Source organism: Protomyctophum parallelum (assembly GCF_964188405.1).
Source record: "Protomyctophum parallelum genome assembly, chromosome: 10".
Lineage (NCBI taxonomy): Eukaryota > Metazoa > Chordata > Actinopteri > Myctophiformes > Myctophidae > Protomyctophum > Protomyctophum parallelum.
In genome coordinates, this window is record NC_139704.1 from 33416108 (window position 1) to 33431107 (window position 15000).

At 44.2% G+C, this 15000-nt stretch overlaps 1 protein-coding gene across 1 annotated transcript in view; it reads left to right on the top strand.

The window, feature by feature from the left end:
• atrnl1a (attractin-like 1a) overlaps window positions 1–15000 on the top strand; it is a 452296-nt gene that overhangs the window by 383728 nt on the left and 53568 nt on the right. Inside the window, exon 28 of the mRNA XM_083775478.1 lies at window positions 4672–4764. Within this exon, the coding sequence (XP_083631604.1) occupies window positions 4672–4764 (93 nt within the window). The remainder of the gene's footprint in view (window positions 1–4671; window positions 4765–15000) is intronic.

The window sequence follows — 15000 nt, forward strand, 5'->3', positions numbered from 1 at the left end:
CTCACATGTTTCCAGTATACGCTCTCTCTCTCCAACACTTTCTATCTTTCTCTCTCTTGTGTGCTGTCTCTGCAGCCGTCTCTAGAGTCTCTCGCCCTCTCTGAATTCTCTGTCGGTCTGTCGGGACTGTGTGTGTGTGTGTGTGTGTGTGTGTGTGTGTGTGTGTGCGCGCGCGCACCTTGCAGTCATCCGGCAGCAGGACCATGTGTAGTGTGTGTGTGCCGTCGTTTGTTTACAGGCCGGCAGAGTTAATTAGGCGTTTTACGGCTGATTTACTGGCCGCCGGTTGGTCGAAAAGATGACGGGCGGCGTGCACTACCTTGTCCTTGTAGCCAACTCAAGGACTCTCTCTCTCTCTCTCTCTCTCTCTCTGAGCGCGCGCGCACGTACGCTCACACAATGCATATAGGCGGCATGTGTACACGCTCAAAAACGCACTATAGCATATTCATTGGAATGCAGACACACTATCGCATATTATAAGGCATGTGCACAGACACACACACACACAGATGCTCACCGTCGTCAACAAACAAACACACACACACATGCACGTGCATGCCTTGCGCACAAGTATATACACACAGTCACTTTCTCCCCCCGGTCACAAACGCAGACACACACACACAGGTGTAATTATGGATACATGGGTGTGTGTATATGCAAATACAGAGACACACACATCACACATACAGAAACACATACAGGCTCTGTGTTACGCGCAGCACGCACGCACACACGCAATACCACACAATACACTAAAACCCGACACTGTCTGCTGCACATTATATGCCCCCTTTTTATGTCCAAATATAATCGCTCTGTCTAGACTGATTCATCAACCGAACGCACGCCCACACCAAACGCACGCACGCACTCACACACACCCACGCCGTCATGCACACGGGCACACCTGACCCAGCTCACCTTGACCAGAGGGGCTGGCGGGCGGGCGGGCTGTCTCTGAGGGAGTGGAGAGAGAGGTATACATGTGGTAACAACGATGACTCAAACAGACACACCGCTGCGCACGGGGACGATCCGTTGCACAAATGCACATAGACAGACGTGCCGTATGTAGTCGGGGGCACACACACACACACACACACATGTACGCGGTGTACACGCTCACACCTACCTTAAGCACTGTGTATGTCTTTTGTTGTGATATGAAATGACAGGGCTGAGCAGCTGTGTGTGTGAGTGTGAGTGTGTGAGTGTGAGTGTGAGTGTGAGTGTGAGTGTGAGTGTGAGTGTGAGTGTGAGTGTGAGAGTGTGTGCGTGTGCGTGTGCGTGTGTGTGTTAAGGCTGTACCCTAGCCCTGTTTCTAGGACTCGAACCTTCGGCAGGAACTTGCGAGATGAACCTTCAAGCCATTCGTTTCGAATTGATTTGAAAAACTTTAATTGGGGAAAGTGTCATAGTAGCTGTGTGTGTGTGTGTGTGTGTGTGTGTGTGTGTGTGTGTGTGAGGGTGGGTGTGTGTGTGTGTGTGTGTGTGTATGAGTTGTAAATGCATTACCCACCTGGTAATGGAAACCTGTCGTAGCCGTCTGCCCGCCTTATTTGGACATAAAGACAGATATTTGCGAGTCTCCCTTTCATGCCGGACATTTGCTTGTATACCTGGACTATATACAGTACACAGAACTACCTCATATTCACAGAGATTCCATGCATTTATTGTACCTTTTTTATTACAATATTAGCTTTCTTTTGTACTTGGTGTAGAAAGGACAAAATGTCCGCCTCTTCAGAATGGAAGTCTAGGGCATTCACTTCTACTCATTTGTACTAGTTGACTAGTTTACTAGTCGACTAGTTGTTTAACTATACCTATTATATATATATATTTTTTTAAATAAATATTTGTACGTTTAAAAACTGTGGGCCCAGGCAGTGGCGTAACTGTCTGGGCACCCGACTGGTAATCCAGTCGCAGTGTGCCGCGGGTTCGACTCCCGAGCCCGACACGGCCTTTACTGCATGTCATCCCCCCATCTCTCTCCCGTTTCCTGTCAGCCTACTGTCTGTCCCTTCAAAAAACCAATAAAAGGCGTAAGCCGCAAAAAAATATCTTAAAAAAAAAAAAAAAAAAAAAAAAAAACTGTGTACATTGGTGACTATAACTATAATCTACCTGATCTTGAGGCCTAGAAAATCGGGGAAAAAAATTAATAAATAAAAATATATATTTTTTTCTTATCAACTATATTATAGTCAACTAGTACCTAGTCGACTAGTGGATTTACTAGTCGACTAGTTTACTTAACCCATTTTGATCGGGAACCCGTTTTGGTGTTAGCATCATGTTATGCTTTAGCTATTGAAAAATAGCAGATCTACAAGCTCGTAGCGCGCCACCGAGTGGCGCGCTATGAGCTTGTAGATCTGCTATTTTTGAGAAATCGAAGAGCGACTGACATAGAAGACATTTTTTTAGAATCTGATCTCAGGTCAGAATGGAAACCTGTCAGGATGTAGAAGAGATTTTTAGAATCTGATCTCAGGTCAGAGTCTCCGTGCAGCACAGCCCTCCGAGAAGCAGATGTTTTTTTAGGAGAGAGGAACAGTGGGAGAGGAACGGATTTGCGGGCGTTAACCCATTCAGACCCGGGAACGATTCTACAAAAGTCGTCTATAAATCCCGACAGTTTTCTTGAAAAAAAAAAATAACATGTTTCATAATAATATGTCAGTCGTTCTCAAACATTTCCATGTAAAAGGACCCCCAGAATTATATACAGTAGCATCTGAAAATATGTTGTTCCAGGGACCCCTCCTCCTCCTCCTCCTCCCAGAAGCAAAGATTTTGAGTTAAAAATGTTTTGCTCTGAAAGAATATATATTCAAAGATCTGTGCCACATTTTCACGATTTTTTTTTATAGCTAAATTCTAACAATGTTTTAAACACCAAAAAAGGGGTTCCCACCATTTTTGCTTTAGCTATAGAAAAATAGCAGACCTACAAGCTCATAGCGCGCTACGAGCTTGTAGGTCTGCTATTTTTCGAAAAACCGAAGAACGACTGACATATAGAAACATAGCTTTTTCAGAAAACTGATCTCAGGTCAGTATGGTTTTAAACACCAAAAGGGGTATCCGCCCAAAGGGGGTTAAGTAATCTTTAAGCCGTGGTGGATGAGTGCACTATGCCGTGGCCACAGGTGCAGCACTCACTCAGGCTTACTCAGGCTGACAGCGGTGTGCCAAACTAGCACCTAGCACGTGACAGCTGCAGTTAATGTCAGTGCTGCTCCCAGCAATCGCACGCACGCACGCACACACACACACACACACGCGCGCGCAAGCGTACGTACGCTCACACACACACACACACACACACACACACAGCTTTTACAGAGGGCTGTGATCACTTCGCGCCTAAACTGACACAGACAAGTGCTTTTAGCGACAGACATCACTTTTTTTTCCCTTTTGTTCAACGCGTGACTTTTCTTTCTCTCGTGCTTTCATTTCTCTCGCTCTCCATCTGACTGTACAGCAAGCAAATAACAGATGTATAGAGATTGCATCGATGAACCGAATCTTTGTGTCTGGGTATACGGACAATGAACCCCTTTTGGTGTTTTAACTAAGCATTATGTTATATATACTTCATAGCTATTGAAAAACAGCAGACCTACAAGCTCGTAGCGCGCCACTCGGTGGCGCGCTACGAGCTTGTAGGTCTGCTGTTGATGCGGCACAAATCTTCGAATATATATTCTTTCAGAGCGAACGTTTTCTCAGTCCTAAATGGGTTAATAATCTACATTACAACAATCTAGTGCTGTATAGCTCTTATCTGCGTTGCTTGTTCCTGTGTGTGTGTTTGTGTGTGTGTGTGTGTGTATGTGCGGGCGTACGTGCATATGCGTGCACGCACCACCAACGCAGGCTTGCAGCGGGCAGATTCCTCTCAGATTTACACTCAAACCAGCCTCGGTACTGATGATGATTAGAGCCTGGCACACATAATCGTCCCCCCCCCGAAATGAGTTTGTTTTAGCGTGAAACAGGTGGCCGCCCGCAGCTAAATGTGGAAACAAAAAGCACATTAACATGACTGTGGTGGAGCGGAAAAACACAAGACCGTTATACGCTTCTGACGCTATATGTGTGCCTTCATTTTGTTCAGTTCGTTATATGCGTTTGAGCCCTGCTTTGGTGTGTGTGTGTGTGTGTGTGTGTGTGTGTGTGTGTGTGTGTGTGCGTGCTGTGTGTGCGTGTGCCACGAGTGCATATTATGGGTGCATTTCGGTGTTTAGTGTGTGTGTGTGTGACTTTGTACTTTGAGAAATGCGTCTCTGTCCATCTGCCATTTTTGTCGTTAATGAAAACGTTCTGTCCTGCTCTCCTCTCTTCCCTTCTTCTTTCCGTCTGCCATGTCTCACTCTGTCTCACTCTGTCACTCTGTCACTCTCTGTCTCTCTCTGTCTCACTCTGTCTTCCGTCCTACACACACCTCTCCTCGTCCCTCTGTCTACACCCTCCTCCTCCATGGTCTTCGTCCTCTCTCTCTCTCTCTCTCTCTCTCTCTCTCTCTCTCTCTCTCTCTCTCTCTCTGTGTATCTCTCTCTCTCTCTCTCTCTCTCTCTCTCTGTATCTCTCTCTCTCTCTCTCTCTCTCTCTCTCTCTGTCTCTCTCTCTCTCTCTCTCTCTCTGTAGCAGCTCATGAGAGAGAGAGAACAGATGGCCAGTCGTCCGTTCGCCTCGGTCGCCGTGGCGTTGGGCGGAGTTCAAGAGGACACCGTAGATCGGGTCAGCAAAAGACACACACACACACACGCACACACACACACACACACACACTCACACACACACACACACACATTTACGACAGCTTTATATTTGCATATACACACGCACGTAATATATGCAAACATACGCACACGTGTGCATAACACAAATGAACGGAATCATCACACAGACCGTTAGCATGCTAAAACACAGCGGGAAACACGCCAGTACAAGGGACTAGACACGGCAGTACACGCACGCACACACACACACACACACACACACACACACACACACACACACACACACACACACACACACACACACACACACACACACACACACACACACACATCCTCCAGTCAAGCAGTACACATCGTACAGTGCTCCTTTGCAGCTGAGACACTGATTGACAGGTCTGCGACAGGTCTGCTACTGGGGCATCCACTGCTTTGACTGACACACACACACACACGCACACACACACACGCACACACACACACACACACACACACACACACACACACACACACACACACACACACACACACACACACATGCACACACACGCACAATAGCAGACCTACAATACTAATAACTCGAGTTGTCTCCTGTCGAGTTGAAACTGCATTGCTGTCTTGAATTAGTTGGAATGTGACATTTACCCATTCTGGGCGGGAACCCATTTTGGTGTTAGCATCATGTTATGCTTTAGCTATTGAAAGATAGCAGCTCGTATCGCGCCACCGAGTGGCGCGCTACGAGCTTGTAGGTCTGCTATTTTTTGAAGAATCAAAGAGCGACTGACATAGAAGACATTTTTAGAATCTGATCTCAGGTCATTAAGAAGACAATGGCAAGTCGGGAGAGGTGTGAAGAGCATCAGACGAGATGCAGAGGGAGAGCTTGGCCAATGGAATTGCGCGGAAACACACGGTCATCTTGACCGTTATAGCCGTCAGAGTATAGTAGTGAGTTTAGTTCAGACATGCTAGTGTTATGCTAATGCTAATTGTTACATTCCAACGGGTGATTGAGGGTCACGCCCTACCGCGACAGCCAATCAGCTGTCCACTAATAGTTCTCATGTCTTGTTTTTGTCCTCTCTTTCTTTTTCTCATTGTATGGATTTTGGCGAGAGATGGATTTGGACAGGGGACCCGCCTGCCCTCGCCTTATATTGTAGATATACGCCTCTGCAACCATATTGACCACATGGACCCTTTTAGCTATGGCGTCGCCCATTCTGGCGTGAACGTTCGGCAAAAGATCCCAGTTGTACTGAAGCTCACACTGTGGGTTGCTGCAATGCATTGTGAGCTTGTAGATCTGCTGTCAATGCATAACAATGTATATAAGTATAGTTAACCCATTCAGACCTGACGTCGAAATGAAGTCTTCTGAAAGAACATATATTAAAAGATTTGTGCCGCATTTCCGCGCTGCGACGCGTTGTGGGCTTGTAGATCTGCTATTTTCAGCAAGTGTAAAAACAGTCATTACGACGGCATCGAGGCACCGCCAAAATACATTTCAGTCGACTACATCAACCGTAGATTTAGTCGACTAAAATCGTATGATGTTTAGTCGACTAAAACTAGACAGGTGGTGACTCAAATGTGACTAAAACTAAATGAAAACTATTCAAGAGACTATACGACTAAAACTAACTTAATAAATTGGCTGCCAAAAACAACGCTGCATGGGCAGCATTCAACACATTAATAATCCTTGATGGGAACAGTGCATTGTGGGAAATGAACTCCGACCCCTTGGCCTGTCCGTCCCCGTCCAAACCTCTAAAACCACAGTGGGCTGACCGTGACTGATGCGGCCGGAGGTTTTCGACGCTCCCAGAGGTCACGGGGGTTAGGGAAAAGTCACGGGAACAATGGCTCTCATTTATCAAGCAAGATAAGAGCACTTATTATACTGCCAGTCTGCGTCAGTTAGATGTGACTGATTTTTTTCTTCTTTTTTACGTGCAATAATATATCGTGTTATAAAAAGAGGTTGAGCCCCAATTGTTCCTTAACTTTTCTAAATTGAGAAAATAAATATTGGCAGCATTCTCGTGATTCATATTTACATTCTGAATCTCTTACTATAGGGGACATAATGCATTAGATTTTAAGAACATGCAGTCAAATCCTCACCCGTTTAACCCATTTTAAGCATTATGTTATAATTTAGCTATTGAAAAATAGCAGACCTACAAGCTCACAGCGCGGCACCGAGTGCCGCGCTACGAGCTCGTAGGTTCTGCTATTTTTTTAAAAACCGTGAAACATTTTTAACTCAAATCCTTGCTTCTGAAACAACATATCCAGTATATAAGTCATTTAAAACAATGACATATATTTCTAGGTGGTCCTTGGCCATGAAATGGTTTGAGAACCGCTGACATAGAAACATATAGGGTTAGTTTATCAGGAACCTGTCGTGATTTTGTAGAATCGAGCTCATGTCTAAAATAAGCCAATAATAATAAAACCCCCCGTCACTGACTCCCACCAGATTATCCCATTCTGACCTGAGATCAGATTAAAAAAAATGTCTGTTTGAAAATGACAGTTTTCTGAAAAAGCCATGTTTCCACGTCAGTCGTTCTTCGATTTAAAAAAAAATAGCAGACCTATGAGCTCGTAGCGCGCCACTCGGTGGCGCGCTACGAGCTCATAGATCTGCTATTTTTAAATGGCTAAAGCATAATAGCGTAATGCTATATAACACCGCCTAAAATGGGTTATGCGTGTACTTTATCTCGTCTCGTCTCCGCAGCTCTCTCCGGTCTCATCTCCGCATGTGGCAATTAGCTCAAGGTCACGGACAATGGTTTAAGAAACATTATCTACATTATACGCTTAATTACTTTTACCCCAGGACGCCTCATGTGACCGCTTTGGAGCGGGCGCCGCCGCCCGTTGTTCCGTTGGTTTCACCTGAGCGGTGGATATATAATATACCCCAACCCTGTTACGTATATACCTCCCCTTATCTCCCCCCCCCTATACCCCACCACTGGAAGAGCCCCCGGCCCCCCGGTTTCCATTTCAACCTCCTCAAGGTGAGAGACAATGGGGCAGAACGCTATATATCTCTTCACGTTGGAGGTTAATTACACAGCACATCTGGTGCAGAGCGACACGCGCGTTTAGCTTTAGCATAATGGCATAATAATAAACAAGAGAAAAAGGGAGCGGTTTATTTTTTCATGCCGCCCGCCCCCCCGGTGTGTTTTCCTGTGCCTCGCACAGTATACGGTATAAGGAAAACAAAACACTCAAACGCCCCCAAATTAATTGAGCCGTCATCCACCCCCATGTCATGCCGTGTTAACCCTCTAAGACCCAGCGTTGCTTTTTAGCAACAATTTTATTTAATTACTAAATTATTTTTATTTTTTTCTGTTCTTTTTTCACCTAAACGTCAATAGTGATGTTCATTCATTGCAATGCCATTTCAATGCCATTGGTCATGATATTTGCATATAAATACCCCCCACAGAGGCTGAAATTCACACAAATTAAAAGTTTCTGGACTTTCTTTGACCTTTACCCTAATAAAAGTAGGTAAGATAATTGTAATATATGTTTTTTTGTGATCATTAGAATGTCTAGAACATGTTTTATTCATTATTGTGAAAGATATCCCCAAAATGTAAATTATTAATTTATTATATTATTATATATTTATTATATAATTATTATAAATGTTTCATCAAACTTTATTTTTTATTTATTTTTTTAACATATTTTTTAGTCTTAGTCCTAGTAGTACAAAGACATTTTGACCTGAGATCAGATTCTAAAAATTGTCTACGACACCCTGACAGTTTTCTGAAAAGGCTATGTTTCTGTGTCAGTCGTTCTTCGATTTTTCAAAAATAGCAGACCTACAAGCTCGTAGCGAGCCACCGAGTGGCGCGCTACGAGCTTGTAGGTCTGCTATTTTTCAATAGCTAAAAGCATAACATAATGCTAACACCAAAAGGGGTCCCCGCCCCAAAATGGGTTTTAAGACAGTAAACCTGCGACACACCTGTCTTTTAACCGAGCTGACGTGGAGGCGTGTCTTATAACCTTTAATATCCCTGAACGTCTTTGCCATATTTTTACTATCTCGAAAAACATTTTAAAACAGTTAAACTATACTGTATAGCCGGTCGATCTATACATCGACATGTTCTGAGCTTGTAGATCGGCTATAGTTTAACTCTTTTAAAATGTTTTTTGAAAATAGTGAAAAGGGATAAAGGGGATTAAGGGGTGGCACAACTTCGCGCAATTATAGCACTTGGTGTAAGTTCCTGCATCATATCCGTTTCCGTCCAGACTCATGTAGTGCTATAATATTATTATAGTCATGTAGTGCTTATTGTATTATTAACTATATTATGTAGTGTCCAATTCTAATGGCCTTTTGTGTTGTGTGAGGTCACAGTGACCTTGTCCATTGACCTTTGAACAACACATTCTAATCCTTTCATGCACCCTCGAGTCCAAGTGGGCATGTTGTTGTTTGTTTTGTTGGCTCTGAAGGATATAAGTGAAGGTTATAAGAGGACAGAGAATGGTGGCAATGATTATAATTGAGACATTGCTGCGTGGAGAGAGAATTTGAGTGGTGCTTGTGTGAAATTGACTTGCACCGACTTTAAGGGCATGACCTGTAGTCATTGCACGTTCACATTACCCTCCACACACGTCCACACACATACCTACTGTACACACACTCACAAACCCAAACGCACGCACGTACGCACAAATGCACGCACAGGCCTGGACTGGCCACTTGACATACAGTGTAATAAAAAATTACACATGGAGGGATGATGTTCTTCGTCATACAAGTGGTGTTATTAGGGCTTGTTTGTTTGTGTGTGGCGTGCCTCGACAGAGCGGGGCGGTGTAGAGTATCTGCCCTCTGCTTGGCGGTTGTGGTGCATGGGCTGGTCTGGTCCAAATATCCACGGCCGAATGTTTGACCCGGTCCAGCCCTGCGCACACACACACACACACACACACACACACACACACACACACACACACACCATAATAACGCTTGAGCCCATGTGTCTTGTGACCACATGTTGTTCCCTGAGTAAACATAATGCTGGTAAAAGTGGTCATTTCCTAACGCGTCCCCAGCTGAGTTTGGTGGGAAGCTGCGGTCCACATTGTCCATGTTGTTCAAAAACCACAAACTCTTTTAACTGCAGCTCCTTTGGGGACGAAGGGGATATATAGGACGATCCCACGCTATAGCTCTTCTGTGCATGCGTGCGACTGTGCGTCTGTGGATATTTGACTCGTGTGCGCATGTTTTATTTGGTGCGTGTGTGTGTGTGTGTGTGTGTGTCTGTGTGTTTACACGTGCATTTGCATATGCATTTTGTGTGAAGAGGGGAATTCTCTTCCCCCCCCCGCTCCCCCCCGGAACGCATCAGGAATGAACTCTTAACTGCTCTACTCATGGTTTTCCCTTCAAAGACGCTGCCTTTGGCTTCAAACAGTCCCTTTGCGTTGTAATTGTGACACCGGGGCGAACACCAGGCCGAAGCGTGGGCAGGACTTTTTATCATCGTTATGTAGAGACAATGAAAGAGGGATCAAAGGGGGGGATATGTCATCAGTCACCATGTGTTTCTCTGAGCGTGGATCAGTTGGAAGGCAACAAGCTTTTATATGGAGGCATCAGGACAAATATAAACGCTCTCTTATAACCCTTGCATAGGCCTGACGTCGAAGAAAAAAAAAAAAGAATGTCATTTTTTCTTGAAAAACCTTTTATGTGACTCATGTGTTTGAAAATGTGGGCCAGAATATATGAACCAGAAGCTATATATGCTGCAGCTGTGCAGTGGTCCTGCATGTGTCTTCTGATGCCGAGTGGCTTTCTGTTCTCTGCTTTATTTTGGAACTTTTCCCCTGTGGACAGAAAAGTCCATCTCGTCTCTCCTCCTTTGAAGAACGGGATAACAGGGACAAGATAACAACACAGCGTTCATTTCCCAAGGAGAGGACCTTTGTATGAAGGCCTATTGCTTTTCACTAAATTTGAAAGCAAAGCCTTCAAACATAACTTTGTAATTCTATTATACTCTTGTTTGCTTTGGGCATGCTTTCATATTTCCATCTAGTTATAAGACCTGAGGCCCATTCAATATGCCTTCTAAATCAGCCGTTCTCACACAATCTTTCTAAAATAGAAGATGTCAGTGGCCATACCCAAGGCGGGGTTGGCGAAAGGGCCTTTCTGTGTGGAGTTTGCATGTTCTCCCCGTGTCCCCTAGGGTAGCTATACCCTCACAAAAAACATGCAGTAATCCTGGTCTCTAAACTGCCTCCCCCTGACCAGCCGGGGCGCCTGATGGAGGGGAAAGGAACTGGTTGGAATAACGTGTTCCTTCCACGCGCTACGTCCAACCAGGGAAACTCCCCCCTGTCAGGTGTAAAAGGAGCAACTTGGACACTCAGGCATGAAGGAAGCATGAGTTCAAGTCCGTTGCTCTCCCCTTGTCCCCCATATATGGGGACTAGGTTGGTGGAGGGTGTGCAGAGCCCAGGGTCACATTAGATAATTGACACAGGGGTGAAAAATGGGTTACAAAATCATGGGATAAAAATATTAAATTAAAAATAGAAGAGATAGAGGATACAAGCTCGCAGTGAGCTTGTAGGCCTACATCTGCTATATTTGATAGCCAATACAAAAATGTAAAAGGACACAGGTGCTTTTCCCGGTTTTGATGTTTTAAAAGTAACCACATAAAGCGTTTGATTTGGCGTATAGTGTAGTGAAATAGTCACCACTCATAGTGTATAGGTACTGTATATGTGAATGGGAGCTTTGAGGGTCTCTCAAAAGATCCCATTCTCACACACACACACACACACACACACACACACACACACACACACACACACACACACACACACACACACGCACACACACAGTATGTATCTATATACATCTTAGCTGTCCGTCGTGTACGACGATGACGCTTGCTTCGGCTCGGAGCCTCGGTGTGGCTGTCGAGGCCGACGCGCGAGCCGCAGATCTTTCCACAGGCGAGGGCCGGCCGGGAACCGGCCCCGTCCATTGGAGGAGGAATGCCGGCTTCCCTCTGATGTCGCTATAGCAGGGCACCGACTCTCTCTCCAACCTTCTTTGCTGGTTGCCGTCGTGTGTTTGTGTGACTGCCCTGGCGCGGGTGCCGACCTTGCCATGCAGGCTGAGCGCCGAGGCTTCAAGTGCCAGGGCTTCAAGCTATGCGTGGGGGGTCGATGCGGACACTGTGCGCTTTAGAACGTCTTTAGTGTAGTCCAGTGTTGTTTTTGGCAGCAAATTTCTATTTTAGTTTTTTGTCGTTGTCTCTTGAATAGTTTTCACTTAGTTTTAGTCACATTTTAGTCACCCGGAATGTTCTAGTGTTTAGCCTAGTTTTAGTCGACTAAATGTCATACGATTTTAGTCGACTAAATCTACAGTTGATTTAGTCGACTAAAATGTGTTTTGACGGGCCTTGATGCCGTCGTAATGGCAGATTTCACATATGTGAGCTTGTAGATCTGCTATTTTCAGCATGCAAACAAGTGTAAAATGACTTACACTGGATCTCTTGTCCACTAGTCCCTTCCTAACATTTGAGTCTAGTTTTTGACGAAATTGTCAACATATTTAGTCTTAGTTTTAGTCAGCTTAGATTTAATTTAGTTTCCATTTAGTTTCCGTCAGTGACAAAAGGTAGTCGACGGACATTTTTCGTCTTAGTTTTAGTCGACGAAATCAACACGGATGTGGAAGGCCTCCAAGTTTGTCATGTGCCGTCTGCATGGCGTCCATGTTTCTGCCCCATAGATATATACTGTACATACTGTATATACACACACACACTCATTGGGAGGAACACAACATATGATTATGTATGGCGCTGCAGAAAAGTAAGGAAGATATCGTATAATTCATATTGCCCAAAAACAAAGTAGTGGATCATCGTTTCCTCTCAGATAACCCATTTTATTTTGATGCGTTTCCAATTACAATGTCACGCTGTCACGATACGTGACGTTTTGCGTCCCTTAGTGTTTCCACCTTGTCTTGTTAGTCTTTTAGCCAATCATTGTGTTGATTATCTGTTGAGTTCACCTGTGTCTTTGTGTATTTATACTCCCCCTGGTTTTTCCATCTCCTTTGTCAGATCATTGTTTTATGTTAAAGCGTGGTGTTGCCTTGTGTCCTGGATTTTGGAATAAACCCTCTCTAGCATCTAGACGTTATGTGCCTCTGCACTTCCCTCTTCTGCACTTGGGTCCATACCTTATTGATTCACACCGTGACACACACACGGTACGGAACCAAGCTACTCTTTGACAAAGGCACGCTTGAGTAAATATTGAGGAAAGGGTGGGTGTTACCTATTCCTTTTTTCCTTTAAAGTTGTCCCAAAACACAGCTGTTGCACCAGACTGAATGCATACAGTACAGTAATACCAGGAAGATGCTTAACCCATTCTGAACGGGAACCCATGTTGGTGTTAGCATCATGTTATGCTTTAGCTTGACATTTTTAGAATCTGATCTCAGGTCAGAATGGGTTCATCAGACCGGTGTGTGTCCAGTGGAAACCTCGTATGAATCTGATCTCAGGTCAGAATGGTTAAGGGCAAGGTCACCTACAGTATAGGTCACGCATCCGCCTCGTTGACGGCAGACTGCTGGGCGAGCGCTGGCGCTTTGGCATTGGGGGGGTCAGATCAACATATCGGAATGAATTCTGTATACTGGCCATATAAGGAGCATGTCTTGTGAGTGTACAGGGTTTGATGAGGTCATATCAACATAATGGAATGTCAGAACAGCTCCATATATGGAGATCTACGGGTGGTAGCGTGCCTGGCCTTAATTTTCGGACCTGCTGAGAACTCTTGTGTTCGGCCATTATTAGGCCATAGCCACTTGCCCAAAATGTGCCCAAATGTGCTGACCTCATCACACACAAGAGACCATGGACATTTTTAGCCCAAGGAGTGTTTTTTGTACAAAACTAGTGCTTGGAATGGATTCAGAGTCATGAAAACCCCCTAGTTTGACACATTACATACTTCTTAAAGCACAATTCAAATTAGGGTTTATTTTGCCTTATCCAACTCCAACTTTCAACCCCTACATTTACAATGATCCACAATTAGCCCCTTCTATATACAGGTTTAATGTTTGTTTTTAGTTCAATGTTTGTTTTGAAGGGAAAATGTACGTCATCTTGTCCCTAACACAAACACTAAATACCATTAACAATAAAGAGAATGTAATGTTTGTTTTGTCACCGTTTGTTTTACAAACATGAGTTAAACTTTAATATATTAGCACCCCTCACTCAATTTCTTTTAATATGTTATTTGGATGAACCTAAGGTTCATAAAAAGACCTTGAACGATTATACTTTTGCAATTTATATTGGGTCAAATCTTACAATTTACAATTTACAATTTAGGCATTTAGCAGACGCTCTTAATCCAGAGCGACTTACATTAAGCAAGAACAAAAAGCATGGGAATACATCACATAAAAGCATTTATCATGAAACATGCGTAAGCTAAGAAAGTAACAGTGGAATATCTATATAATGAAACTATACATATAAACTATACATATATACTACTATGCTATACATATGTACTATGGCGTGCTATGACTATATACAATGCAATTATAGTGCTGTCTACATAACATGCGATCAGTCTGTATCAAATGCTATCCAAGTCAACGGAAATGCTATCTAAGGGGGTGGGGTAAGTGCTATGGGCCATGATGGAGTCTGAAAAGGTGGGTTTTCAGACTACGGCGGAAGATTGACTGGCCTAATATAACCAAAGCCCTGTTACTCCCATCCCCAACCATTACCCTGAGAGAACATAGGGCTGAATGAACATGAGGTTGACCACCTTCCAGCGACTGAGTAAATGAGCTGAACTTGGAAATACAAAATGTGCGGTCACAGGACACTAGCTTTGATTACGTTGACGCAACCTGTTATTTTGTACCATTCCACTCTGCCATGAATAAACTGAACGAAATGTGTGGCTTTAAATGTTTACACGAGGCAGGATTAGTGGGCTTTGCCTTGGATGAATATATTCTTAGCCGTGTTAAATACAGCCTCACGTCGTCTGCATGTGCAGCCTCTCCTCCTGTACTCGCTCTTGTCTCTTTTTATCTCCCTTTCTTTCGCTCTATCACTCCTTCTCTCGCTCT